General features: G+C 40.2%; 1 protein-coding gene across 1 annotated transcript in view; it reads right to left on the bottom strand.

The window, feature by feature from the left end:
- TRPM5 (transient receptor potential cation channel subfamily M member 5) overlaps window positions 1-21,670 on the bottom strand; it is a gene marked incomplete at both ends in the record, with an annotated part of 36,437 nt that extends 14,767 nt beyond the window's left edge. The window contains 14 exons of the mRNA XM_079537002.1: window positions 180-275; window positions 1,057-1,169; window positions 1,925-2,070; window positions 4,006-4,129; window positions 5,298-5,429; window positions 7,186-7,527; window positions 7,907-8,025; window positions 8,866-8,965; window positions 10,221-10,412; window positions 12,294-12,358; window positions 15,750-15,930; window positions 19,144-19,310; window positions 20,311-20,491; window positions 21,563-21,670. Of these exons, the coding sequence (XP_079393128.1) occupies window positions 180-275; window positions 1,057-1,169; window positions 1,925-2,070; window positions 4,006-4,129; window positions 5,298-5,429; window positions 7,186-7,527; window positions 7,907-8,025; window positions 8,866-8,965; window positions 10,221-10,412; window positions 12,294-12,358; window positions 15,750-15,930; window positions 19,144-19,310; window positions 20,311-20,491; window positions 21,563-21,670 (2,066 nt within the window). The remainder of the gene's footprint in view (window positions 1-179; window positions 276-1,056; window positions 1,170-1,924; window positions 2,071-4,005; window positions 4,130-5,297; window positions 5,430-7,185; window positions 7,528-7,906; window positions 8,026-8,865; window positions 8,966-10,220; window positions 10,413-12,293; window positions 12,359-15,749; window positions 15,931-19,143; window positions 19,311-20,310; window positions 20,492-21,562) is intronic.
- Window positions 21,671-25,352: the final 3,682 nt, after the last annotated feature.

Here is a 25,352-nt window from a genome sequence, read left to right as displayed (position 1 = left end):
CTGTTTATCTTCTATATTCATTTTATGGAGTACAGCTGCAGCAGAGGGAGCTTTCTGATGAGTAATAAGTTCCTTGATCTTTCAGTTGTTTCTTACATCATTATCTGGTTGTACATGCATGAGAATTGACCTGTTCTTTGTAGTCAAAAGCATCATGTTAACTGATGGTTTAAATTTACCTGTGTTCTTCCTTACAAAGAAACAAAGTCCTTTCTGTATCCAAACTGTCCAGCTCCTTAAAAGGCTCCGTCTCATTCTTTGGTTGTTTTTCCTCACTGTAAGGAAATAAACTCATTAGTTGAAATACTGGTTAGCAACTCAACTACTGAACTGGTTTTCCTACAGAGCTGTGAGCATGCACTCATCTTGGACTCTCTCCACTGAGAAGCTATCAAATACACATAATCCTTAGCTCTTTGTGTTCTGATTATTTGAAAGCTGAAGTCAGCCACAAGAGTCAATGGAGAAATGATAATCAACACATGTTTCACAAGAGTGGAGCAATATGCTCAGTCTTCTCAAAACTGAAAGGAAAGCGTTTGAGTGGAAATAGACCACTCAGTCAGTACTGCAAGACGATTCCACAATACCCCCATGCTCCAGTCCTGGCCGTACTTAGTAGTGCTTAATACAGGAAATGCCAAAAGCATTAGGGAATGTGATGTCAATTCTTGCATTTCTAGTAAAAGGAGGCAAAAACGTCCTCAAGAAGAGATTTAGAAAGGCTTGCTTTGATCAGGAATCCTTATTTGAACCCTTCCATGAAAACAGATAACACTTCACATTAATTTACTTAAATTTGTGAATCTGGCAGCCAGTCTACCAAGAAGAAACCATCTTTAGTGACTGATACTGACAAAATAGATGTCTTAGGTCAGCAATGGCAAAGAAATTTTCCTCTTGCTTTGTAAGTAGCTAGTAGTGGTGCAGTCCTTTTGTTGATCTTCTGAGACAATATTATTATTTTTATTCCTTACGTGAGAAATTTTCAGTTTGGGTATTTTTCATGACTTACTTTACATCCTTCACTTATCTTTTGCACTCATATATTTGTACCTGAATGCTATTAAATTTGTGTAGATTAGGAAGGGACACCAGAATCCACATATTAGCTTCAGGATCTGTGTGTTTGTAGACATGTCTCCCCACCATATTTTCGTTAGGAAGGCCTGAAATTGAAGGGAAGAAGTAGCTTTAGCATCACAAAAACATATATGCAGATCAAGTGCTCGTATGTTCTGTGTTCTCCTAAGGCAGCAAAGATTAGGCATTGCTCAAAAAACCTAAAAAGTATACAGACACTTTGCGTGTCATTCTGCAGTTGTTTCTTAGTATGCAAAGAGTTATGAGAGGACAGTGGAAAGGAACTGTAATTCAAGTGGAGTTGAGGAGCATTGCTACTGAGGAAGTACAAGTCAGCTACTGGGAGCTAAAAGCATCATCACTCTTAATTTAGTTTTGTGTATGTGGACAGAAGGCAGGTTGTGGGAGCAAAACAGGACAGCAATTTGATTTAACTTTTATCAGTGAGCTTCTCTGAATCTGAACAAGCTCTGCTGGGGAGGTACCTCATGTCCTTAGGAGTCATCATGCTTCAGGCGGATTTTGAGTGCTTTCCTTATGGTTCTCTGTGATCAATAGAGGAAAAAGTATGGGATGGGATGAGGATTAAACCTTCTCTTTAGTCCACCTGTCTCAGGGCTAACTGGATGGAAGAGGAAACTTGCTTTTTCAAGTATGTAGCATGGCATCCTCTTGACCTGGTGCTTAGGGAGAGGGCAGATCTTTCACTGTAAAGGATGTATCTGAGAATAATGTATTCCATGGGGTCATTTGGTTGCTGTAGTATCCTTTTCTGTGTCCAGCAGCATGCTGAGAGGCCCTAGGGAGTGGAGATGGTAAGGGAAGTGCCAGTAGATGTTACCTGGACTCCATCATGTGCGAAGAAAGACTTTGCATCTGCTTCTGTAGCCAGGTGCAGGCAGGTGGTTTTGCTCCAGTACTGACTTTTCCTCACCAACAGAGAAAATGCTCTCTCCTCACTGTTGCTGTAGCATTCACTGAATAGCTCTGTCAAATGAAAGAAATGTAGACAAATGCATCTTGCAAAAAAAAACAAAAACAAAAACAACCGAATGTGAGACAAGAGGGTGATGTGTGTAGGGTACAACAGAGTTCTGTGAGGCTGTAAAAGTCACAAAGCCCCACATAGCTAAGATGAGGTTGGTAGGAGTGAGGGCTAATTCTGGTTGTGAGAATAATGCTACAGAAGGCATATGCAGTAGATTTGCATTGGTAGGGGGGAAAAAAGAGATCACTGGAATTATTGTAATCTTGAAATTCCCACTATTTTCTGGGAGGTATGATGCAAATCTCAGCACCTCCCTCTCGCCTCTTTTCATCTGCTTGCTTCCTTCTCAGCTCTGAGGTGCTCTACTTTTGTTACTGTTTGATTTCTCCCTGCGGAGAAGTTCTTCTACAGCCAGTTCTCAAGACATACCTTGGAAACCTATCAGTGTACATTATATAGTTCCTCATCTGTAGCTGCCTTGTGCAGAGATTTAGACAGTACTGAGCAAAAGCAAGTATCATGGGAGATCTTTTAGCACTTTGAAGGATGAGTTGCCACACTGCTCCTCTTCCCCTGAGTACACTAAACAAAAGGAGCAGCTCAGGTTTGACTTGTAGCCAACAGATGCTTTAAGACATAGATATTTAACATAAAATAGTATTAGACTTGGTAGTATGTTGTGGTGTAGATCTATTTCAAGATAAGTTTGTTCTAGAGTCCAGCCACTCTGATAAATGGTACAGAAAGTGAAGGTTTTCTCATTAGACAAAATACAGATTTTGAGTCTGCTTCATTCTGATTCATTAAGTATCTCAGTACCCTTCCTTGGCTAGCCTACACTTTGATATTATGCTGTGAAGGCTGGAGAAGGATCAAGTTCATGTAAAAAAGCTGATACAGTCTTCTGCAGTTGATGTGGTATTTACCATTTTAAAAGAATGTTCATTCTACTTAGCATTGCCAGTGTTATCTGGGCCAGATATGGAAATTGCAGATCTGATCTAATGCTTACCAAAGCCAAGGAAACAGACTGCTGTGTATTGGATTAGGCCTTCTAATTCCATGACTAAATTGTTGGAGTCCTGTGACTATATGAAAGCCTTATCTTTTTAAAATAATAATGGTCCTGTGAAAGGAGGGTAAAATGTCTGTGTTTAAATAATGCAGCAATGTCTTTGTGAGCCTTCAGCAGCTTGCTGGCTAGCTGTAAGAGGAAAAAGCTGCTGCATTTCTACATGAAGTGTATTCTAAAGCTCTTGGTACATTGCAGCATTACCTTCAGGTAGAGATTGGACTGTTGTCAGATCAGCGAACATCTGTTTCTGACCAGAGGGGGAGAGAAGGCTTTGTGTTCCAGTGCTGCAGATGCCTGAATGTTGTAGGGAGGGGCAGCTTGTCTGCTGTTAAGCCAGTCTGAACCTCACTTAGAGTTTTGCAGTGCAGTGAGCCCTCTTTTAGGTGAGGTAATCTCAAACTATTTTTAGCATTACAGGCAACCCTTAAAATTTGTTTTCTAGTGGCCCTTACAGAGCAAGCTTGATACTGCAGGAAAACCAGGCTGCTGTAAGCTTGGAATTGTTTCAGTTCTTCCATCTTGCGCATCGTAATATACCTTGTGCTAAAATACCAACATGTAGCAAGGGAGAGCTTTTTTCATGCATCCCATGGGCCAGTCAGTCTGAAAGCATTATTTTTGGGGTTTTTTTTTTGTTTGTTTGTTTGTTTGTTTTTCAGAATGAACATTTGGAATGTTTTAAAGCCACACTGCTGTAGCATTTGAATGTTTGGGACTGGCTGCGTTGCAAGTCTGTTACATTATTCACATCAGTTAACCTTTCACAGCTTCAAGAGGATTCGTTTTTCTTTCCCCACTTGTTTCCCAGCAGCAGTGCCCACTGCCATTTGTTATGCTGTTAAAAGCTGCTGTAACTTACCAACAGCGAGCTGCTCATACTTGGCCTCTTTCATGACCTGCACTACTTCTGTCTTTGTCTCCAGACGGGACATCTCCCTGAGGATCTTACAGGCTGCCAGAGCTGAAGCTACACCCTCCTGACCCTGTAGAATTGAAAGAGGTGCAGGAGTAGTCACACACTGAAGGGCATTTATGAAATAGAAAAACTTTACTGAATGCATGTAACAAATAAAATTCATACGTGTCTCCTTTTGGAAGAATCTTCCAAGTGAAGTGTGAAATACACACTTGAAAGTTTAAACTGTCTATAGAAATTGTAGGTTTGATATGTGAGTTGAAAACCACTTATTGGTATGTCTCATGCTTTATAAGGCTGGTGACTTCTGGATATGCTTGACTTAGAGGGGTCTGATTTGGGGTAGCAGTCAAGGACTTGTAGCAGAATGGGTTATAAAAGTAGAGCAAAATGCTCTCACTGCTGAGTTTCCTCCCACATGGCTGTACTGAGACCTTACATAAGGACACATAGGAATTGAGGGGGCACAGCTGGCAGCGGCATGACAGAAGCGCACAGCAGGGAATTGTGCCTTCTGATAACAGAGCTCCACAAACACAAGGCACTCCAAGGTGCAGATGTGTCTGCATGCACACATGCACACACAACTCACTGGCTGAAGAGCTGTGCTGCTGTTTGTCTCCTTCTCTGTGACCCCCCCCCTCCTCCTCCCCCCCCGCCAGATGCAGCTAGCTGGATGCTCAGACAGAGCCTCATAGCTGTGTCTGGTCTCTGTAGAGAAAAGGGAGAAGAGATGGAAGATGTAGCATTGCACGAGATGGGCCTCAGCTGTGGAAGAGTGCAAAACAGGAGCCAATTATGCCAGTTTGAAGCTTGGCCCCTGGGACTGTGATGCTCTTGTTCCTTACACAACCAGCAAATAAGCTGGAGATGCTCAACTGTGCACCATCCTCCCTCTAAAGCAAAAGCAGACAATTGACCTATTGAAGAAGGAACAAAATCCGAGGCTCGGTGGTGAGTCATCAGCTGCAAGGAAGACAAGGGGTCAGCTCTGCAGCTGAAGTTAATCAGCAATGTTTCAGGCTGTACTGATTTACACCTGCTGTTGCTTGCTGCCAGGCCCTTTGGCCCCTGCTGGCATCAGACAATCTGAGATGAAAGGCTCTATAAATATGCACCCAGTATTATAGGAACAAACCTACCTGTCATCTAAGCTTCAAAGCTGAGCAAAACTCATCTCATATACATGAAATATGACAATATTTCACCTGCAGGAGCTATAGCTTGATGCTTACCATAGCCCAGAAATAGTTTGCCATCTTGTGCCGGTTTTGAAGTACTGCCCATACAAACAAATCCCTCCAAGGATTTTCACTTTTCTGGTTCATATCCAAGGGCCCAGGTAATTGCCTTGAATTTGTTTTATCCTGAAATGTGGTTTTCAGAAATTAGAACTCAGACTCATTCCATGCAAATGACATGATGTAACTAGCCTTTGGCCTCGCCAGCCTCTTCAGTCTTTTTTTTTTTTTTCTTTTCCTTTTTTTTTCCTTTTTTTTTTTTTCCTTTTCCCTGTAGGTTTGAGAGGTAATTAGTTCATTCTGCACTGAATCAAAGCGTTGTTGTGTCCCTGACATAACTCAATATGTGTGAGAACGCTTTGGATGAAACCATGACTCCGTTGAGGTCAATGGCAACGCTCTCATTGACTTCATTAAGGCTGGGATTTCGCTGCTGGTGTGTAATATCATACAACACAGACCTATGATTAACTAATCTGAGCTGGCCTACGTTTATATCAGATTCTGCTCAACTGCCACAGAGGCTGTGGTCTCAGAGAAAAGGGAACAAAAAGCATTTTATTTAAACAGGAATAAGTCTCGCCAAGGCTCTGTACATGGCAAGAATAGAGCACGTCAATGCCCTCTTTCTAGTCTTTCCTTTGAGTCCTTCAGAAAAAACCTCTCCCTCATGCAGGGAGTATTTTAAGTAGAACACCACTTATTCCTTTAATGTTTGATAACAACCTCTCTGGAGGAAGTATGGCAACTTAGGTCAAGTGCTGAGTTTTATGTAAATTCTAATATTGCCTTTATATCTATTGTGTTAATTAGAAGCAGGCTGTGTGACTGTTTTTGTTTCTGCTAAAAAAAGCTTCTGTAATGACGTATGTTTTTATTCATTTATTTTTTGAAATCCTTTAAACTATGGCGTTCTACTCAAATTTACATTAATGTTTTGGGTTCTTTTTTACCACCTCTTCTTCCTCCTTTTTTTTTTCTAGTCTGTAGTAAGCTAATCAATCTACTAAATTATACTGAAAAGTAGGACTTATAATTTAGCAGCAGCAGCACTGATATCCCACTACAGTGATGTTGCCAGCATTACTCAGATTGGGCTACAGACCTTGCATAGTATATCGTGTTGTCCTTTCTGTCTTATATCAACAACTGTTCTTAATTTTTTCTGTGTTAAGTCACTCAATTATAAGATTATAACAACCTAAAAGACAACCATCACACACAGCGCATCATTTGAATATCCAGTCTGCTCCTATGCAGTATAAATCTGAATTGTTAGATTACCATTTTCACAGTTTAGCTTACAAAAACAGTGCAAGCTCAGACCGGGGACTGAAAATGGCCAACAGCTTCTTGACTTCTTCCTAGAAACTCTTTTGAGTGTTTATGCTTGAAATTCTGTATGAGAACTGCAGAATACTATTTTGATGTCTAATTACTCCTTAGCAAACCTAAACTTCTTGAATAAAAGAATGAGGAATACATTCTTATATATGCGATGCTAAAAAGATCAATCTGCTCTCCATGTGCAAAGTGCTGGAATGAGGAATGGTCTATGAAAAGTGAAGCATGTGAGTGTGGCACAAACCTTTGCAGCAGACTTGAATTGAACCTTAATTAAAACAATCCATAGCAGAATGGGAGAAAGAGGAATTGTAGCCTGTATTTCATAAATTCCATTCTTACACTTCTTAATTTTTGAAATTAAAAAGGTCATTTTTAGCTGTAATAATAATGAGCTGGAAAAAGAAATAAGCAACAGAGGTGACTGTACCCATATGTGCCATTTTGTTCCCTGTCCCCTTAAATATAAGATCTGGTCAAAATTTCTCAAATTGTAAACTGTACAGGAACAGATAAATGATGGAAAGTTGCAACTCACTGATCTGTTCTTGCCTCCATGTCTGACGTCTTGATAGAAACCTTTACAAGCATCATGGAGAAAATCCTTGAGAACTCTAGAAACTTCACTGAGAGTGAAGAGTGGGGAGATCTCCTTTTGGTGTTGACCAGTGAGCCCTGCCAATGTCAACTTGCTTTCCTCATGTTTCTTCAAGAGAAGTTCATAGAGAAGGCACTTTTGCGAAATGGAGCAGTAGAGTCTCTGCAGACGACTGTATGTCAGGAATTCGGATATGTTGGCCCCATTGTCAACAAATAACTTTACGAATTCGGGTTTGTCATTGATCAGGGCATCCATCATCACTTCTTCCAGGTCGCAGGACTAGATGGATTGAAGGAAGGAAAAGAGAAGAAAAAACAACGAAGTGGTTTTGGAGGTAATCATTGATGGATGTGGAGGGGCATAGAACTTTTTATTAGGATGTGCAAATTTTACTTTCAACCAAGTTAACAGAAGATCCGATGAGATAGAGAGGTAGAACTATGTGGGAATTGTCTATGTGAGCATTAATGTTAGAAGATTAATGGTATCATCTAGAGGATACCAGAAAGACAACCTAAGCAAAGGGTTCTATGGCTGCCTAACCTCTTAGTGAAGAGTTCAGGTAATGCTGAAAACTAAAACCTTCTGTCAAGACATTTGTGTCCCACACCTGTTGGATTACAAAGCAATAGGCCTCAAAGGCAACAAAACCGTGTACCTTCCACTCCACGTCACCATTGAATATTTCACTTTTAGCTATGTCCACTCTATTCCAGGCCACTGCCAACTTGAGTTCATCCAGATATTCCTGGGCATCCTGACTGTGACTTTTACATGCTGGAAGAAATAGGGAATGCAAATAAGCTCAGTACTTTACACTAGTTACATTTAATTTAATATACCACTGGTAATTTGGTTAATAACATGAACTTTCATTCAGTTATCGCAGGTTTGTGGGTTGCTTAAATAGGAAACCTGCACAGGTATCTTTTCTCTTCACTTAAACAGTAATCTAAAAGCTTTCATATATTTTTTTTTCCTCAATATTTTCTATGGGTAAGTTATCTATTGAAACATTAAGTTAAAATATCTAGTATTTTAAGAGGAAGCCTGATCTGCAGAAAGTGGCAGGTAGGACTATTGGCTTTTTTATCTTGTTTTAATTAGCACGTCAAGATTAGGATGTCATTTCTCCATGCGAAAATTAGGCTAGTCTAACACAGATTGAAATGGCTGGCAGAGCAAGTAATGTATTTCAGAAGATACAGTGAAAGCTCTTTATAGAACCTAGCTGTTTCTGAGGTGATTCTGAGGTGATTTATGTCTGCTTGTGTTTTCTTTTTTCTTGGGTTGTAAGTGAAATAGCTTCCAGCATATTTCTGTTTTTCTATAGTCTTTACTACCAAGAGAAGCAAATGCTGAAATAAAAGACTGATTTATAACAGTACTATAAAATAGCATGAGATTAAAAAGCAAATGCTAGCTTAATGCGAGGTTCAGGAGCTTTCCTCCTGGTGGAGGTAATTACCTGGTGGTAATTGCCAGTCACTTTCTCTGATGCAACTCTGCATCAGAAATGAAATCTTATCCAGCAGCCAACTGAACTTGCTTAGGACAAAACTAAAATACATTTACAGCACAGAGAAGTCCAGTAATAGAAGTATTTATTATTCTTACCTTTTACTAAAGCTTTTAAAATGACTGTGTCTAGTTCTGAATCGTCTTGCTCAAAGTTGTGCAGAGTTAGAAGATGTTGGTGTGAAATAATGTTCTGAATCTATTGGGAGTTGGAATGAAAATCAGTTAGCATGTTAACCTACTGCTAAACGCTAGTGCTTAAGAGCTCAGTGTAGATCACGTGTACAGTTTTTTTTCCAAAGAACTTACACTCTAAATGCAAAGCATTAGTTTCCTATGTAAAAAGATCCTAGGGCATGGAGGGAGTTGCTATCTTTTCCATCATCACATAGCATGCATGGTAGGAAGGACAGAATTTGGATATGCTGAGAACCAGAGCAGTGCTTGAACTGAAAGATCCTAAACCCTCAATGACTCATAGCCATGCTGTAACAAGCACCCCACTAATTCTGCTTTACCTCTTCCTTCGTTATTATTAACATTTTCTTCTCAGAGTTGTTTATATAAAGCACAGTCTCTAAAGCTTGAGTAAAAGTCATATCTAATACTGGTATAAATAGTGCTCTCCTTCTGCCTCTTTATTTGAATTTCGTTTCTCACAGTGCAGCTGCACTGGGGCTGTGTGAACATCTGGCAGTGTTGCTTCTTGATGCCCTTCCATCTCCTTGTGGTATAATCTGACAAAGTTCTCCTACTGGAATTAGCATGTGGAACTTTAAAGCTAAGTTTTTTAGTGGAGACTGCAAAAAATAAGTAGTGGGTCAGGTTTTGTGAATTTCATTTCTCTTAGGGACAGGCAGTGCTTTTCCCCAGTAAGACAATGTCCAAGTGGGTTTTTTGTTTCTAAAATGCATAATGGTTCGAGTCCAGTGTGCCTCAAAATCTCCTCTGTTTTGTCTTTCCTTTTTAAGAATATGTATAACAAACAGTAGACAGGATAACTTCTAAACATCCTTTGTTCTCATTAGTTTATTATGCTCACAGTAAGTTCCCCACTTAACAGCTGTAGATTGTGAATTAGGTCTCTTCTGTCACAGCTGTACAAGCTCCACAGCTGTGGAGGATAAATAATGCTTCACGTTCCCCAGAAGGACTGTGGGGTTCTTGGGTGCTGGTTGTTACTTGTGAAAATAATTGAGAAAGGATAGAGCCCTTGGTGTTCAGCTGAATCACTAGGACAAAGTCATTTATTTGATCAACTGAGCTCTTGATTTTAATGCTAGAGAGGTGTTCTGTCATTAACATCAGAGCAATGGAGTAAAAACGTTCAGGCAGTACCTCCTCAAACCTGTGCTGAATGGGCTACTGAAGCTAGAAACGGTTGGAGAGAGCTTGTGAACATTATGCACATAATGATCAAACACTGCATGCAGTTATCAGACATATGATCTCACTGTTGCTGTCCATTGGAGAATGTCCTTCCACAGGAAGCTTTCTGCAGGGAATTTCTCTTTAAATTGCTTTTCAACAGCTTCTGGCTTGATGAGCTGTGGCTCATCCATGAATGCAGCTAAGATGTCAGCTGTTCCTCCAGACCCTGTTAAGATAAGCCAGGGAGCTGAATTTTCCAAACCGATGCAAATTCTCTGTAGTTTAAAAAGAAAATTATTAGATTTCATGAACGGAAAGAAAATCTTGCTCAAAGAGAAATCACTTACTGCAAACTAGGAATAAATGCGTATCCAAATCAGAGTTACTCTGGATTTCAGAGTCTTTTCAAGACCATCTTTTTATTTTGTAGCAGATTAATCATTATCAGCCCATGACTATGCAAACTTTGCATGACGCAGCTGCTGATGAATTAAGCAACTGATTTGGACAGGCAGTGCATAAAACCTACCTGTCCATGGCTGCTTTCTTTTTTCCCTCCCCAGCTCTTTTCATACTGCAATTTGTGCTTATAGTATGGTCAAATACAAGAGTAGCATAAAGAGAAATTCTCAACAGGTTTTTATGGTGGCTAAACTTATCTATGTGTTCTGAAAACTGGGAGCTTGTGAGACTACAACGCTGAGCCACAGAAAAAAAAACATACTGAAGCACAACAGCAGCAAGAGCTAAAGGCTGCCAATTCTGTTGTGCAATTAGAAAGAGTCAAGGCGGTTGCTGGGAGAGAGGAAAGCAGAGGCTGTGGTAGCATAGTTGCAATAATGACTAATTGCTGCCTGTTACTTCTTACTCTGGAGTTATGCAAGATGATGAAGAAACTCTACGTGTTTCAATACCACAAACAGCAAAAGAATCAAAGGCGTTGTTGGTTTATTATTTATTTGTTTTAAAACAACTATTGTAGTCTTTGGTGTGTGTTGTCCAATTTGTCTTTAAAAGGTGGATATTAAAATATATATAAAAGGAAGTGCAATTGGTTATTCTTTCCTAGCACATATGTGAATGTACAGCAGGTCCAACCAGTCACCTTTGGTTCTCTAAGTCACTTTGTTCTCTAGAGCTCTGAAAAGATGTATTGGTTCTGATGTGACTTTTCAATACCTGAGATGTAGAAGATGCTGCCATATTTAGCTTTGAGAATGAAAGCTCAAGAAGCGACATTGCAATTCAACCAGTGAGATTTCTAATACCAGAGCGTGTTTTAATCTATTTGACGAAGATGTGATGAGATGCAGTGACTGGAAACCGTGACTAAAAAACGTCACTGGAAATGAGCTGTTATTCTTAAAGAAGAATATATATAAATAAAGAAGATAAATAAAGAATATATATAAATAAAGAAGAAATGTGTTACAGAACCTGGTAAACATCTCATCGTTTGTAACGTTTAAACAATGGTTAAATGTCTCTTTGGATATTCAGTAGAGTATGCATCCTCATGCAAGAGTATTATATAAGAAATACAAAGCCGTATGGACATTGACTGCTACAAAGCAGCAGATTAAAATATTTTAAAAAGAAAAACAGAAGTCAGAGAGTGCCTCCTAGCCAACAAGTTCTGTAAGTTATGGAAGTGCTCAAATAAAATCATAGCTGATTTTTCACTGAAGATGACGTGAATGTCAGCAGGCAACCATCCAGCCTTCTGTCATACAAAGTGTTTTTTGCTCAGGGGAAGTAGGGCACTATAATTTGTAAGCTGCATATCTAGCAAACCTGGCCTTGTATCTCTTTGGTGCTCTGTGACAGTGGCAATCATCTCTTTCTTGCTGAACAGCACTGAATTAAGGCTTTTGTATGTCATCTAAGTACTAGTACAGTGCTTCTATGCTGCTAGATTTGAAGCTAATTTCTGAGAATTTGTTATGATTTTGGGTTTCCCACTGTACTAGCTGGCAAGAAGCCCTAATGATCTGCTGGCAGCTGCTCAAAATGAGGTACTTCTCCTAAACAAATACTGTTAAATTTACTATTAACAGAATTCAGTTATTATGTGGTGTATTGCTCTAAGTTTTCAATTTATGTAAAGTGCCAGTATGTGTATTTACCATCCAACCAAATTTTCCCCTGCCTCTTACCTCAAGAGTACCTGGTCTTCCATTTACCAGTAAGCAGAGCACAGGGATCTCAATGCTGCCTGTTCCTGTGAAATAGGTGATTTAATTTAAAACAAACAAGCAAAGAGCTTTCACAAGACTATTGTGTTTCTGCCCTTCCCTTGAAAAACTTCTGTTTTGTCAGCATTCAGTACGTGCAAAAACTCAAGCCTGCAGACTGCAGGAGAGTGCAGAAGAAAGTGTTGGAAGGGTAATGGTGCTGCCTTAGGTTACAAGACAAGGTTAAGTTTTTAGAGAGAGTCAGCTGACATTACTTATATTCAGATGCAGTTAGAATTGATGAGATGTCACTTTGTCCCATTTGTTGAGGAATGCTGCCCCATTCCTTTCGTGCATGGAACCTAGCACCAGCAGGAATCATAGAATCATAGAATGGCCTGGATTGAAAAGGACCACAATGATCATCCAGTTCCAACCCCCTGCTGTGTGCAGGGTCGCCAACCATCAGACCAGGCTGCCCAGAGCCACATCCAGCCTGGCATTGAATGCCTGCAGGGATGGGGCATCCACAGCCTCCTTGGCCAACCTGTTCCAGTGCCTCACCACCCTGTGTGAAAAACTTCCTCCTAATATCTAAGTGAAACCTCCCCTGTCTCAGTTTAAAATCATTCCCCCTTGCAGTGGAATTTAGGAGAAACACATAAAGAGGACTAAATACCAGGAGGCAGACTGTGCAGTCTAGTCAGGGTGAGATGAGTCGGGTAGGGTTGATAAGAACCCTACGTTCTTCATTATTCTGCTTAAACAACCTAAAATATCATTTGATACTGCCTAATGTTTTGACTATCAATAGCATAATATTACATTTTTAGCAGAGCTGAATTCAAAAGAAATTCCAGTGAAATATTTGAATTATTGAATTGAGTATTTGATTTCTATCATGGCCACAGGGGAAGAAATGACATAGGCCTCCCTGTCCTTACCTATCCTCACAGGTTTCACAGAATCACAGAATTGTAGGGGTTGGAAGGGACCTCCAGAGATCATCGAGTCCAACCCCCCTGCCAAAGCAGGTTCCCTACAGCAGGTCGCACAGGTAGGCATCCAGGCAGGTCTTGAACATCTCCAGAGAAGGAGACTCCACCACCTCCCTGGGCAGCCTGTTCCAGTGCTCCGTCACCTCACTGTCAAGAAGTTCTTGCGCATGTTTGTGCGGAACTTCCTATGCTGCAGTTTCCAACCGTTTCCCCTTGTTCTGTCTCCACTCACCACTGAAAACAGTCTGGCCTCGCCATTCTGCCCCCCACACCTTAGATATTTATAGACCTGGATCAGGTCCCCTCTCAGTCTTCTCTTCTCAAGGCTGAACAGACCCAGCTCACTCAGCCTTTCCTCATAGGAGAGATGCTCCAGGCCCTTCACCATCTTCGTGGCCCTCCGCTGGACTCTTTCCAAGAGATCCTTGTCTTTTTTGTACTGGGGAGCCCAGAACTGGACGCAGTACTCCAGATGAGGCCTCACCAGGGCAGAGTAGAGGGGGAGGATCACCTCCCTCGACCTGCTGGACACGCTCTTTTTAATGCACCCCAGTAAGCCATTGGCCTTTTTGGCTACAAGGGCACACTGCTGGCTCATGGCCAACCTGTCATCCAGCAGGACACCCAGGTCCCTTTCCGCAGAGCTCCCCTCCAGCAGGTCATCCCCCAACCTGTACTGGTGCATGGAATTATTCCTCCCCAGATGCAAGACTCTACACTTGCTTTTGTTAAACCTCATCCGGTTTTTTTCTGCCCAGCTCTCCAGCCTATCCAGGTCTTGCTGAATGGCAACACAGCCTTCAGGCGTGTCAGCCAATCCTCCCAACTTCGTATCATCAGCAAACATGCTATGTTTCAGCTATGTAAATACTGAATTCAGCATTCAACAAATGACTGTAGAATAGCCTTCAAAAGGTTTTGTCAAAACAGTAGCATTGTGAAATGAAAGCCTCTTACAGCTGGAAGATGAGAGGCTTTTGGTTCAAACTATTTTTTGATGTTTCCCAAACTGTATATGGATCACCAGTTGCTGCGGGTTGTAACATCTGTAGTGGGTTGCCTACGAAGATAAAGTAGAACTGAGCTATAGGCTAGCTGTGCTTGGCATGTAGCTTCATTTGTCTTAGTGAGTAACGTGGAATTGTTATACCTCTTTAAGGTGTTGTTCTAGGCTGAATAGTGACCCCTGCGACTACAGGATCCTCAGGAAACTTGTGGTTTCAAATCTTTTTCACTTCAAGTAGATGTAGATTAAATTTAGCCTTTTTGTGTGTGTGGAGGTGGGGAAATTCTAATGTTATACTGGGGAAGGTGGGAAGTTCTTAAGTGCAAAGAATATTCCAAATACCAAAGCTTCCTGCTTAACTAATTGTAGATATTTTTAATAGGGAGTTATGCATGATCTTGGAGTGTTTTAGTTTAGTGAAGTCGAAGTTTGCTGAAGTTGAGTATAAATGAACTTCAATGAATGATACTGGTTTTGTTTATTGAAGATCTCACTGCACTTCCACTGTTCTAGGGAAATATTTGTCAAATGAATCAGCATTTTTTGACAGGAAATTGTTCCACTGAGATTTGTTCAATCAAATTTGGTCTGCAAGTAGAAAGAGGCTACTTTCTAACTGTCAGCACTGATACCTCACCCTACCATTACAGTCCATGTGTGCTCTATCGCATCTGAGTGACCAGATTTGCTCTCTTTGGGTGCATTCACACAGGTACAACTATAGGCTGTGTAATTGAATATTCCATTGGTGCACAGAAATGTGAATAAGTGATCTTTCTCTTCTGTTTTAGCACTGTAGGTATTATAGAAACAAAGAAAAGGGGAAAGTAATCACCTTAGAACTAAACTGAAGTATTTCCATAAGTAGCAGAAGGAGGCCTGTCCGCGTACTCATTTCTCATTTTAAACAAAGCTCACATAGGTTTAGATGAGTGTTGGATATATATTGTTTACCCAGGATAAGATACTGAAAATAATACGGTTTAAAATTTTTCAGGGGGCTTTGATTAGCTCTTTTTGGCCAGAGTGGAAGCAGCTCAAGATCCTGTGTGTGAAAAGGGAGGAAAGTGTACAACAGTGAACATCCATTTCTTAGAGCTGCTGGTTTAGGGCACTTAAAAGAGGGTTTATTTTCCATCTGTTGTCTTTTAAGGCAACTTAGGCTATGCTTTGAAGGTCAGCTTTGAGTTATATTTAAGGAGGTGCAATAAATATCAGGATTTCTGCTTCACAGAGCAGCTTGTTGTTTTTTTTTTTTCTTTCAACCTAAGTAAGCTTAATTCTGCCTCTTGCACAGTGACAACTGCGTTTACTTGATCTTGCCCATGCAGATGATAAACTGAGAACTTGACTTGCCTTTGATAAAGACAGAACCACGGGTATCCCTTTAACATCACTGTTGCTCAAGCTAGCATGCTTCTCTTGTCTACTTACCACCATACCCAGTACGCTGTTCTGAAATGTGCTTTTCCAAGGTGAGCCGTAGCTTAGTGGTCTCATCTGGCTCATCTGGTGTTACATGATCCACCAAAATAAAATGGGAGTGATTGTGGTCCAGTGAATACAGTGGGCCTTGGGCATTATCATCTGATTGGTAGTGTACAAGACTTCCATCCTAGAGGTAAGAGGAGAGATGTTAATGTTCTATACGAAGCACAGCATGTTTCCATGTGTTTTATCTCCATTTTTCATGTTGTCAATGCCTTGCAGTATAGCATCATCTTTCAGTCTTGAATAACATCCATAAAAAGGATGCTGAAGAAGAAAATGCTCCTTCTGAAAGGTGCCAGATTTGATAGAACTGAAAGCTGAAGTTCCTGAAGCTTTTCTCTCAAGCTTTACAAAATATGCTGATATGAATCATCATCTCTGAATCACAGGTATTCATTCTGGTGTTCTGGAAGTGTTAATTAGGCAGGTGAAAGGGGCCATGAGACTTGATAACTGTGAATGAAGCCTTACTGTCTCAGAGGGCTAAAGTCTCTGCTGGTTCAAGCAGGCTAACTTGCTCATTTCAGTAGTGTTTTTGCCATGTGCATACCAGTATATAAGTTAGCTTGCTACTCATCCACATCAAATGAAATGCAGCTTGGGTTTAATTGACAAGATTATATGAGATCTAATGGCAATTCATAACTTGGAAGCCTTATTCTAAGAAGTGAGTGACAGGTAGATTTTAGGAGGTGTAATCTATTTCTTTTATTTTGGGCAGGAGGTGTCACTGAAATTACTTATTAATGAATTTTTATATTAAATAACTGTCTAGCTAAACCAGAACCCCTGTTTCAGCCTCCTATTGTAAGGATTGCACAAATCATAGACAGCCATCCGTGCTCTTTCAAGCTCTCCTTCCATAAATATACCCCTTCTTTTCCACTGCTGCACTTTCATTTGATATATCATTTCTAGCTGCAAGCCAGGCTGTGTATGCCTCATTATTTTTCTTTTTCCTCTTCATAACCACTGTTCTGTTGCAAGTCAGTCAGATCAGTGCTGTGGTTTAAAAGCTGCCTTATCTTTCACTTCTTCCCCAGTTCCTGCAGCCTTTGAGTTGATGAGCAAAATACTGGCTTAGCTATTGTGCCTATCTATTGCATTATTCCTCCTGCTAATTTTGTGTGTACAGATATGCCTATCTAGGTATAGCAATGTAATTATGCAAGTTACTTAGTTGTTACTAAGGTGTGGTAAAGAGATTTACATTGTTTTTAAGAGCCAGATATTATGTGGAACCCTTGTGAATCTCAGCTTTTGTTGTAGTCTGTTGGAAAAAGCAGGTGCCCAAGCTGAATCCTGGGGGAAATTCAAGCTAGGAGCTGTTCAGGTTCTCCTCCACAGCCAAGGCGATGGCTGATGTTGGAGAAGCAGTGAGCTTACTACCAGGAGCTTGTAGCAACTTTACTAATTCATTAAAAATGTAAAGGAATTTGGAGAACAAGCTCTTATATGCTGCTGATAGAAGGGCTGAGCATACTCCATGCCATTCTGCGAAGTGGCTTTCTGAAACAAAGCTGTATAAGGTCAAACTGCGGAAGTGAAATATCCTCCAAAGGTCAAAAGAGTTGTAATAAGATGTGTTCCTATGGCTTCTTTCCCTCTCAGCAGCTCTGGGAAGAGTCAGAACATTGGAGGCTGTTCCAGAGGAAAGAAACCAGTAAACTTGCACGTTCTAGTGTCACAAGTTTTTCTGGCCACCTCCTCTCACTCCACATCTCTCATTTGTTGGGGAAAGTTATATGAAAACAGTTCATTTGTCTTTAAATTTTGCTTTGATGGAGGGTGTGCCTGTGTTCTGCTGCCATGTAACTTTAAGCCTGCTCACCAGAGATTCGCCCTTAGATTAGGACCGTGAGGTGTAGCAACTAACTGGAAAAGGCTCTTAGGGATTTTCCTGTATATTCCCTGAAAACCTGGAAGTGATCACTCAAGGATATTTAAAGCATGCCAGTAAAAGAAACAAGGAAGAGATCAATTGATTTCAGGGCTTGCTTTTGTCCTTGCAAGTGTGTGGTGTTAGCTCTACTTTATACAACAAGCTGTTTGTGCTAATAGCAAGTATAAGGTGAATTGGGTTTAGATTGACATCCTTGTCTGTAGTTCTTTTGTTTTAAAGTAACTGACTAAAATCTAGAATGTCTTTTGGTAGATGTAGTGCCAGAAGTCAGCGGGTCGAGAATGTTCTACAAGTATTCTTTGACAAAGAACTTGGGCTCTGATCAAGAAGGAGAAAATCTAATTCAGTAAGAGTGCACTTGTTTTGGAGCTGTTGTTTGGGATGGATTGAGATGTCTTGTGATTGCTTAGCCCAGGAGGGAGGTGCAACAGTTGGTTTACTCTTGCTGAAGGAACTTTCCTGATGAAAATTCCCTACTGTGATGAACCAAATTTTTTCCTCTGAACCACTCAAATAGGTTGATGTCTTCCAACTGCAGAGTCTCGTCTGACAGAGCACACAGCTTGGCAAAAGGTGTGGATGGGAGGGAACCCAGTGACAATAAAATGGCAATACAATCTGGCAGCCTTTCCCTGCTCATAGCTAGTATTTGACTGCTGTCTATCTGATAAAGAACTAGATACAAGTTAAAAGAGCTGTCTTTGTCATTTGCTTATCAGATTCTGCAATAAAATAGTACATACAGATTGCCATTAATTGTCGCCACATACCTACGTTACTCTTACAACAGTTTGCTTAGGACAGACAGAATACACAGTGACAAGAATGTCATTAATTGTCTTCTCCACTCCCAGGTCAATTCAGCACCAACTTGTCTTGGCATTTGCAATAACTGATGCATAAACTTCCGTTGCTTTGACCTGAACTGTAGAGAGCCTAAAACTCATGCAGACTAGACCAAATCCTGCATGTGTAGCACTTGTTAGACACCAATTCAGTGTCTAATTCAGTGTCATGTTTAGGAGAACTTGATATTGAAATATTTATGGTTTAATTTGATACTAAGATATAGGGTACTTCTGAAATAGCTTGGAATTCTGCAGTAGGACAGGGTAAAAAAAAAAAAAAAAGTGTTGAAAGTATCCTGTGATGTGTTGTTTTTCCTTAAGTTCCCTTTTACTCAGATACTGAGCTCATGTCCAATACTGTCACCTGCTGGATATTTGAAGAACAGGTGCCAGATACACTGTAGGGCACGTTATCATTGGGTTCTAACGACTTTCCTTGCTTTTTGCCTCTGTCTTCCCACATTGAACGCCATTTTTATTTTTAAGGTAGCTCAATATTTTGTTCTCTACTACTTTAACAGTTCGTAAACTTGGAGATCACTTCTGAACAATCCTGTCTTGCGAATAGAATGAGGGGAAAAAATACCTTTGTGTTGTCCAGAATTTCTCTGTGCTGAATTTTTCCAAGGGAAGCAATTCCTATGGTGATGACTCTTACTTTGGATGATGTACTAGCCAAGGCATGATCTCGGACTGCTTGCACCAAGTGCCTTGTTATTCCAACACGTAAAGCGCTGGTAAAAATCCAGGCATCTGAAATTATGTTTTTTGAATTGTTAGATAATTTCTTTATAGTTGAACATTTGTGTGCTTAGTAACATTATTTTAAGTACCAGATTTAAGTGTTGTTTAGATAGTCAGGTTACCTGTGGACAAATCATCACAGAATCATAGAATGGCCTGGGTTGAAAAGGGCCACAATGACCATCTAGTTTCAAACCCCCTGCTATGTGCAGGGTCACCAACCATCAGACCAGGCTGCCCAGAGCCACATCCAGCCTGGCATTGAATGCCTGCAGGGATGGAGCATCCACAGCCTCCTTGGGCAACCTGTTCCAGTGCGTCACCAACCTCTGTGTGAAAAACTTCCTCCTAATATCTAGCCTAAACCTCCCCTGTCTCAGCTTAAAACCATTCCCCCTTGTCCTATCACTATCCACCCTCATAAACAGTCTTTCCCCCCTCCTGTGGATATACTCCCTTCAAATACTGATAATCTTAATAGACTATAACATTTAGAATTTAAAAACGTATACTGAATGCAAGGTTTTAATAGAGAAAGGAAGGAATCATGTGCCCAAGCAGACATGCTTTATATACCATGCGATGCAACCTTGTTGTCTTTGCTGTGCTGTCAACACACCCTTCTGTATTTCTAGACTGGACACAATGTCTGAAAGCAAGTAGAAACATCAACAACCAGGCCTGCCTGGTGTAGTAACAGAACACTTTCAAAAATGTAACACAAAAGACCTGGAAATCTTAAAGCTATGTAATCTTAAGTATGGAAATCAGCTGGATGTAAAAGCAAAGAAAACTGTCTGGAACCAAAGTGCCAAAAAAAAAAAAAAAAGTTTGATAGTTGGCTCTTTCAATACAGAATCCAAAGCTGTTTAAATCTTGTCTGACCCAGTGAGCTGAAACCAAAAGCTGTGAAGCAATCATGCGAGTAGGGCCACTGACTCTAGAAGATCACTAGATGTGAGAATCCAGCAGGAGTGTAAATTCTTCCTCTAATGCATAAACTACTAACCTGTGCTTTGGGCTGCCTTAATGAGTCCTTTTTTTAACGTGTCCCGCAACCAAGGCTTCATCTGGAAATTTTCATCTTCCCCTACTAAAGAGACAACCAAATTGGGAGCCGGTAGCTTCCATTTGTTGAGCATAACTTCAAATATAACTCCAGGGTGAATGGTGCACGGGACCTTAATAAACTTGAGTAGAAACAAAACAAACAAATAAGTAAAAAAAATAAACCCTGAGTAATAACAGCGCAGTACAATACAGTAAATGTAAAGGCAAATGTGCCATAACAATTAAATGGTTATTAGTACCCCTTGATTATTTGAGCAAGACCTGACAGAGAAGAAATACTAGAATGAGTTTAACAGGCTTCTGTGAAATTCATAAATAGTAAATATTCATAAATAATTCACAAATAAATTCAAAACAATCTCATTAATCATGTCAGCTCCGTGGGTTTGTTCTGCACTATGAACTCATAAATTGCTCTCTCCTTTAATGCTGCTTTTCTTCTTTAATTGCATTCAGTTTCATGGCAGTTTAGCAAAGCCAAGAAATCTCTTAGGCATTTCTTGTTACTGAGGTAGCTGAAATGTTTGCCTGATTTCATGTCTGTTTTTCAAGTGTCCACATCCTCCTCATTTTCAATTGAGTTTTCTTGGCCTTTATTCAGGTTAGGTTTCCATTTGGCAAAGTAAATGCTGTTTACTGTTGGATTACCAGTGAGCATTGTGCTTAGACTTCACAATGAAATGAAACCTTAAGGCTGTTAAGGTTGAATTCTGATCCTAGGAATTCCTTCTGCTTGGGAGGGAGCAGATGAAAGAGAGCAGTGAGGAAGAGGGTCTGTCTGTGTACAGCTTTCTTTATGTATTAGCAGGAAAGGGAGAGAGAACTTTGAGAGCCTTGAAACAGCTCAGCAGTTTAAATCCATAGTGATTAACTATTTGGAAGAAAGTGATTACAACAGGGAAATAATGCAAAATGAAGGACACGTGATTTTATTTATTTATTCATTTTTAAAGTGGAAAACAGATGAGCGACTGTAACTGTAGCAGGTCTGTGCAGGGCAAGTGATTGATTTCTCTTTGTTAATAGGTGTCATTTAAAATTACAGTGCTGTTTATAAAGGTTTGGTCTCTACTTTGGTTAGAATGTGGTGCCTAGCACTCTAGTACACTCATCTTCAATTTCATAATCTCTATATTAACAGCTGAACAATAGCAATAGTGCCACAAGCTTGAGACTCCTTATTGCTGTACCTTTCCACGTTTCTTCCCAGAAGCTGTGAAGTCAATTTCTCCCATGCAGTATGGCAGTTCTGTTTTGAAAGTTTCTTCTTTGTCACTGCTGCAGTACTTGGTTTCCATCTTCTACATTCAGTTTCTCAGGTGATCACCGGGCTGTTCACTGAAATGATGGTGAGACTGGAAAAGGAGAAGTGCATTAAACTTGGAGAGGCCACAGAATCCACAAATTTACATCTAATTGAGTTTTTAGCTAAATATTTTTCTGTTTCAGTATTATGATTGTACAGCCCGGCTAAAACTGCAGATGTTTATGTTGGATGTGTGAGCAGAAGGAGGGAGATTCCATAACACAGCTTTGTAACTTAGGTTATAGAAAGGCATGAAAGAATAAAGCAACTGGAGTATTGTTTAGCTGGTAGAAATCTGAATTACGAAGTACAAGATCCCACAGTCTGTCCAAAGCCATGTGGGGTGTTTTAGAGCCCAAGAGATAAACCTAACTCTAAAAGAGAGAAATAGATACCTTAACCATAACTATTGCAAGCAAAGGCTGAGCTGTGTCAGTGGGTGTCTGAATAATGCTGTCTTTCTGTTGTTCTGCACCATGCTAGTATAATTTTATCCAACACAAATATTAAATAACCAATTGATGGCATTGTCTTCACCTGAAGATCATAGGATCATGGAATGGTTTGAGCTGGGAGGGACCTTTAAGACCATCTAGTTCCAAACCCTGTGATACAGTTAGGGACATCTCCCACTAGACCAGGCTGCTCAAAGCTTCATCCAGCCTGGCCTTGTGAGGGGAGGTTTGCTCTCTATTTTCTCCTGGAATAGGATATTTATTCATAAGCCAAAATATGTAAGACTAGATTTTACTTAACGTACAGTTCAAAAAGTGACATGGTTTTCTTTATATGTGGCTACAGGAATGTTGGCAAGTAATCCATCCTAAAGCAAAGGTCGTACAGTAAGAGCTGCTGTTCTCTTTTACATTACTGGAAGAAGTCTGGTTGCTTTCCAGTTGCACTGGGCTGGTATAACCATAATTTGAAAAGAATATGTACAACTTGTATGCTTTATTTTGTTTCTCTTCAGTGCAAAAACAATGAAAACGAAACATCTCTGCCCTGTCCCCACATCTCCATACTCAGTACATTCTTAAAAAATTCCATGTGATAGCGAGCCAGAAATGGTAACCAACCCTGCATTAATCAGACCATCTTCATAAAAATCCTAATTTCCGGGTCAAAAAGGCTTGCAGTGGACTTAAAAGTGGGTTAAACTAGCAAGTCCCGTGTGGTTCCATTAGGATGCTCCAGCAGAGGGAGCAAGCCTTCCAGCTGTTTCCTATGGGGAAAGCCTGTATTTGAACTGCTTTAATACCGCTGTCTCTTAATTTCTTCTTTACGTTTCCCATGAAAACGTTGTTAAGAGTTGCCTTGTTCTCAGATTTTCCTCTGAAAATTTTAAGGTCAGTTTTCCTTATAAGCTGTTCCACGCTTCCCTTCCTCCCCTTAACTTCAGACTTAGATCAGTGCTTTAAAGATACTGCCCTTCTTCTCCCTGACAGCTCAGAAGTCACGTTTTGAGAGAAGTGTTCATTTTTAATTCCAGGATATCAGACTGTGGCAGGTTAGAGTCTTACCGGGAAGACCTTATTTCAGGTAATCAGTAACAGATATTGCCACAAAGCCTACCTGCTTGTTTGAGCACACTTGGCCACGGGAGACGTGGCTTTATCTCCTAAGACCATGGAAGACAGTATTCTAAGGGGGGAAAAAATAGTAAATACAGAGCCATACACAACAGATTTTAGCTATTTTGAAGTATAGAAGTATTACTTCCTGGAACTTGCTGACAAAACAAAGGATTTGATTAGAAAAAGGTACTTAGGGCTGAATTCCCAGGGTACATTTAGTCACCATTCATCACTGTTCTATGTAGTATGTGTTTATTTGTAACTGCACACGGGCAATGACCTCAGAATAGGCAGCAATATAGTAAGTCATCTGACTGTTAATTTGCTCTCATGGAAGGGCCTTAGGTGGTTAATGTTATGTCTAGTTTCAGATCATAACTTGTAAAATTTGATCATGAGGTTATATTTGACACCTCTTGGAACAAAGGCATGGAATTATGAGACTGTGCAGGATCTTCTGGTATTTGGACAATTCAATTTTGCAGTTATTTGTTTTTTAGTTCAGCAACTCTGGCTCTGGATGGTAGCAAAAAATGGTGAAAGAGACAAAAGTGGATTAAGGTGCAGAAGTTTTGTTCATAAGCAAGAAAGCCAGCTGGTATCTGGCACTGCACAGGGCATGCTTTTCTCTCTCTCTCTTTTTTTTTTTTTTTTAATTTAGTTTTTAATTGAATAATCTTCAAACCGTGATGCTAGAGATTGAGCTATTATAGAGATAATAGAGCTAGAGATAATAGAGCTATAGAAATTGAGATATTTTGGTGGAAGCATTATGTCATGTTTCCATCCTGTTCTTGTGTCCAGTCCTTCAGCACCCCTGCCAAGCCGCTGTCTGTGGTGGGATACAGAGCTAAATGGAATTTGATATCTTGTACAGCTGTTCTTGTATTCATAACCTAAGCCAGAAAGACATCCTGCATTAAGAGAAGCAGGAAAGTGGTACTGACAGAACAGCAGAACAAGTCCCCAAGCTGTACAGGATTCTGAATGCTATCCATACAAGAACTTAGTATGGCCCTACATGGAGCTGAGAAATGACACTGGAGGAGGTCATGAACTGTTGTTTGGGTGCAGTTTACCAAGTTTCTGCATGCAGCCTTCAGGAACTTTTACAGACAAAGCCAAGAAGCAAAGCCAAGTATCTTTTTGTTTTCATTCAAAAATTCAAATCATCAAGATTTCATTCAAAAATTCAAATCATCAAGATTTGACACATTGACATTTCTATTTTCTTTCTCTTCTACCTGTTGTTTAGCTTCCAAGGAGTAAATACTGGGCTTTTCAGTATGATGCCATATTGTACACGTGTAAATATTCCATGTTGTTGCAGTCTTCTAGCTAATCCTACTAATGGAGTAAGGAAATTTTGCTTTGCTATCTGGAAGTGTGGGGGAGAAGACTTCAAAGGCAATTCTATAGATACTGTGCAAGTGAAAGAACCAGGGGTTCCTTAGATTATGAATACTGCAAAATCAGGACATCACCAGCTGCATAAGATTTGCAGCTGTGATTCCTGAACCTGAAAGCTGATCCACAATAAAATTTGACTTGCCTTTCCATACATCTGTATCAGCTCTTGCAATGTAATCCCTCACTATGATGGTCAGAATCATAGAATAGTTGTTCAGTACTGCACACCTCCTCACTTTGCACTTCAGTGAAGCTCTACTGTATACCAATTAGTCAGCACACCGACTTCTTTTTTCCCTCATTTTTGAATATATATATTCAGAACATAACGTAGCTCTGCCATTTCCTCCTGGATTGTTAAAATTTCTGGTTTTCTGTTGATATTTCCTACTTTAAAATGCAGGCGTGTTGCCCAACACCTTCTAACAGGCAAAGTGGCATTAGGTGTGCATTGGCAAGCTGTGTTACAAGTTTTTTATTCTTTCTTGTGTTGAATTCTGTCTTATTCTGTTTAATTCTGGCTTTCACTTAAGTCTCTCCAGTGGTTTCAAGGGCTGTTCTTTGAGACTTGAGGCTGTACTAGATTGCAAATGTCAGGTCACAGCAATTGGGTCAAATCTTTGAGGTCAAACTCATGACGTTACACTGAAGTCAGCCTAAGTGAGGATGTTGCATCATTGCAACATCACA

The sequence above is a fragment of the Tetrao urogallus genome (genome assembly GCF_951394365.1).
Source record: "Tetrao urogallus genome assembly, chromosome: 6".
Taxonomy (NCBI): Eukaryota; Metazoa; Chordata; class Aves; order Galliformes; family Phasianidae; genus Tetrao; species Tetrao urogallus.
The sequence above is the reverse complement of the archived record's forward strand: the minus strand, read 5'-3'. Positions and strand labels throughout refer to the sequence as shown.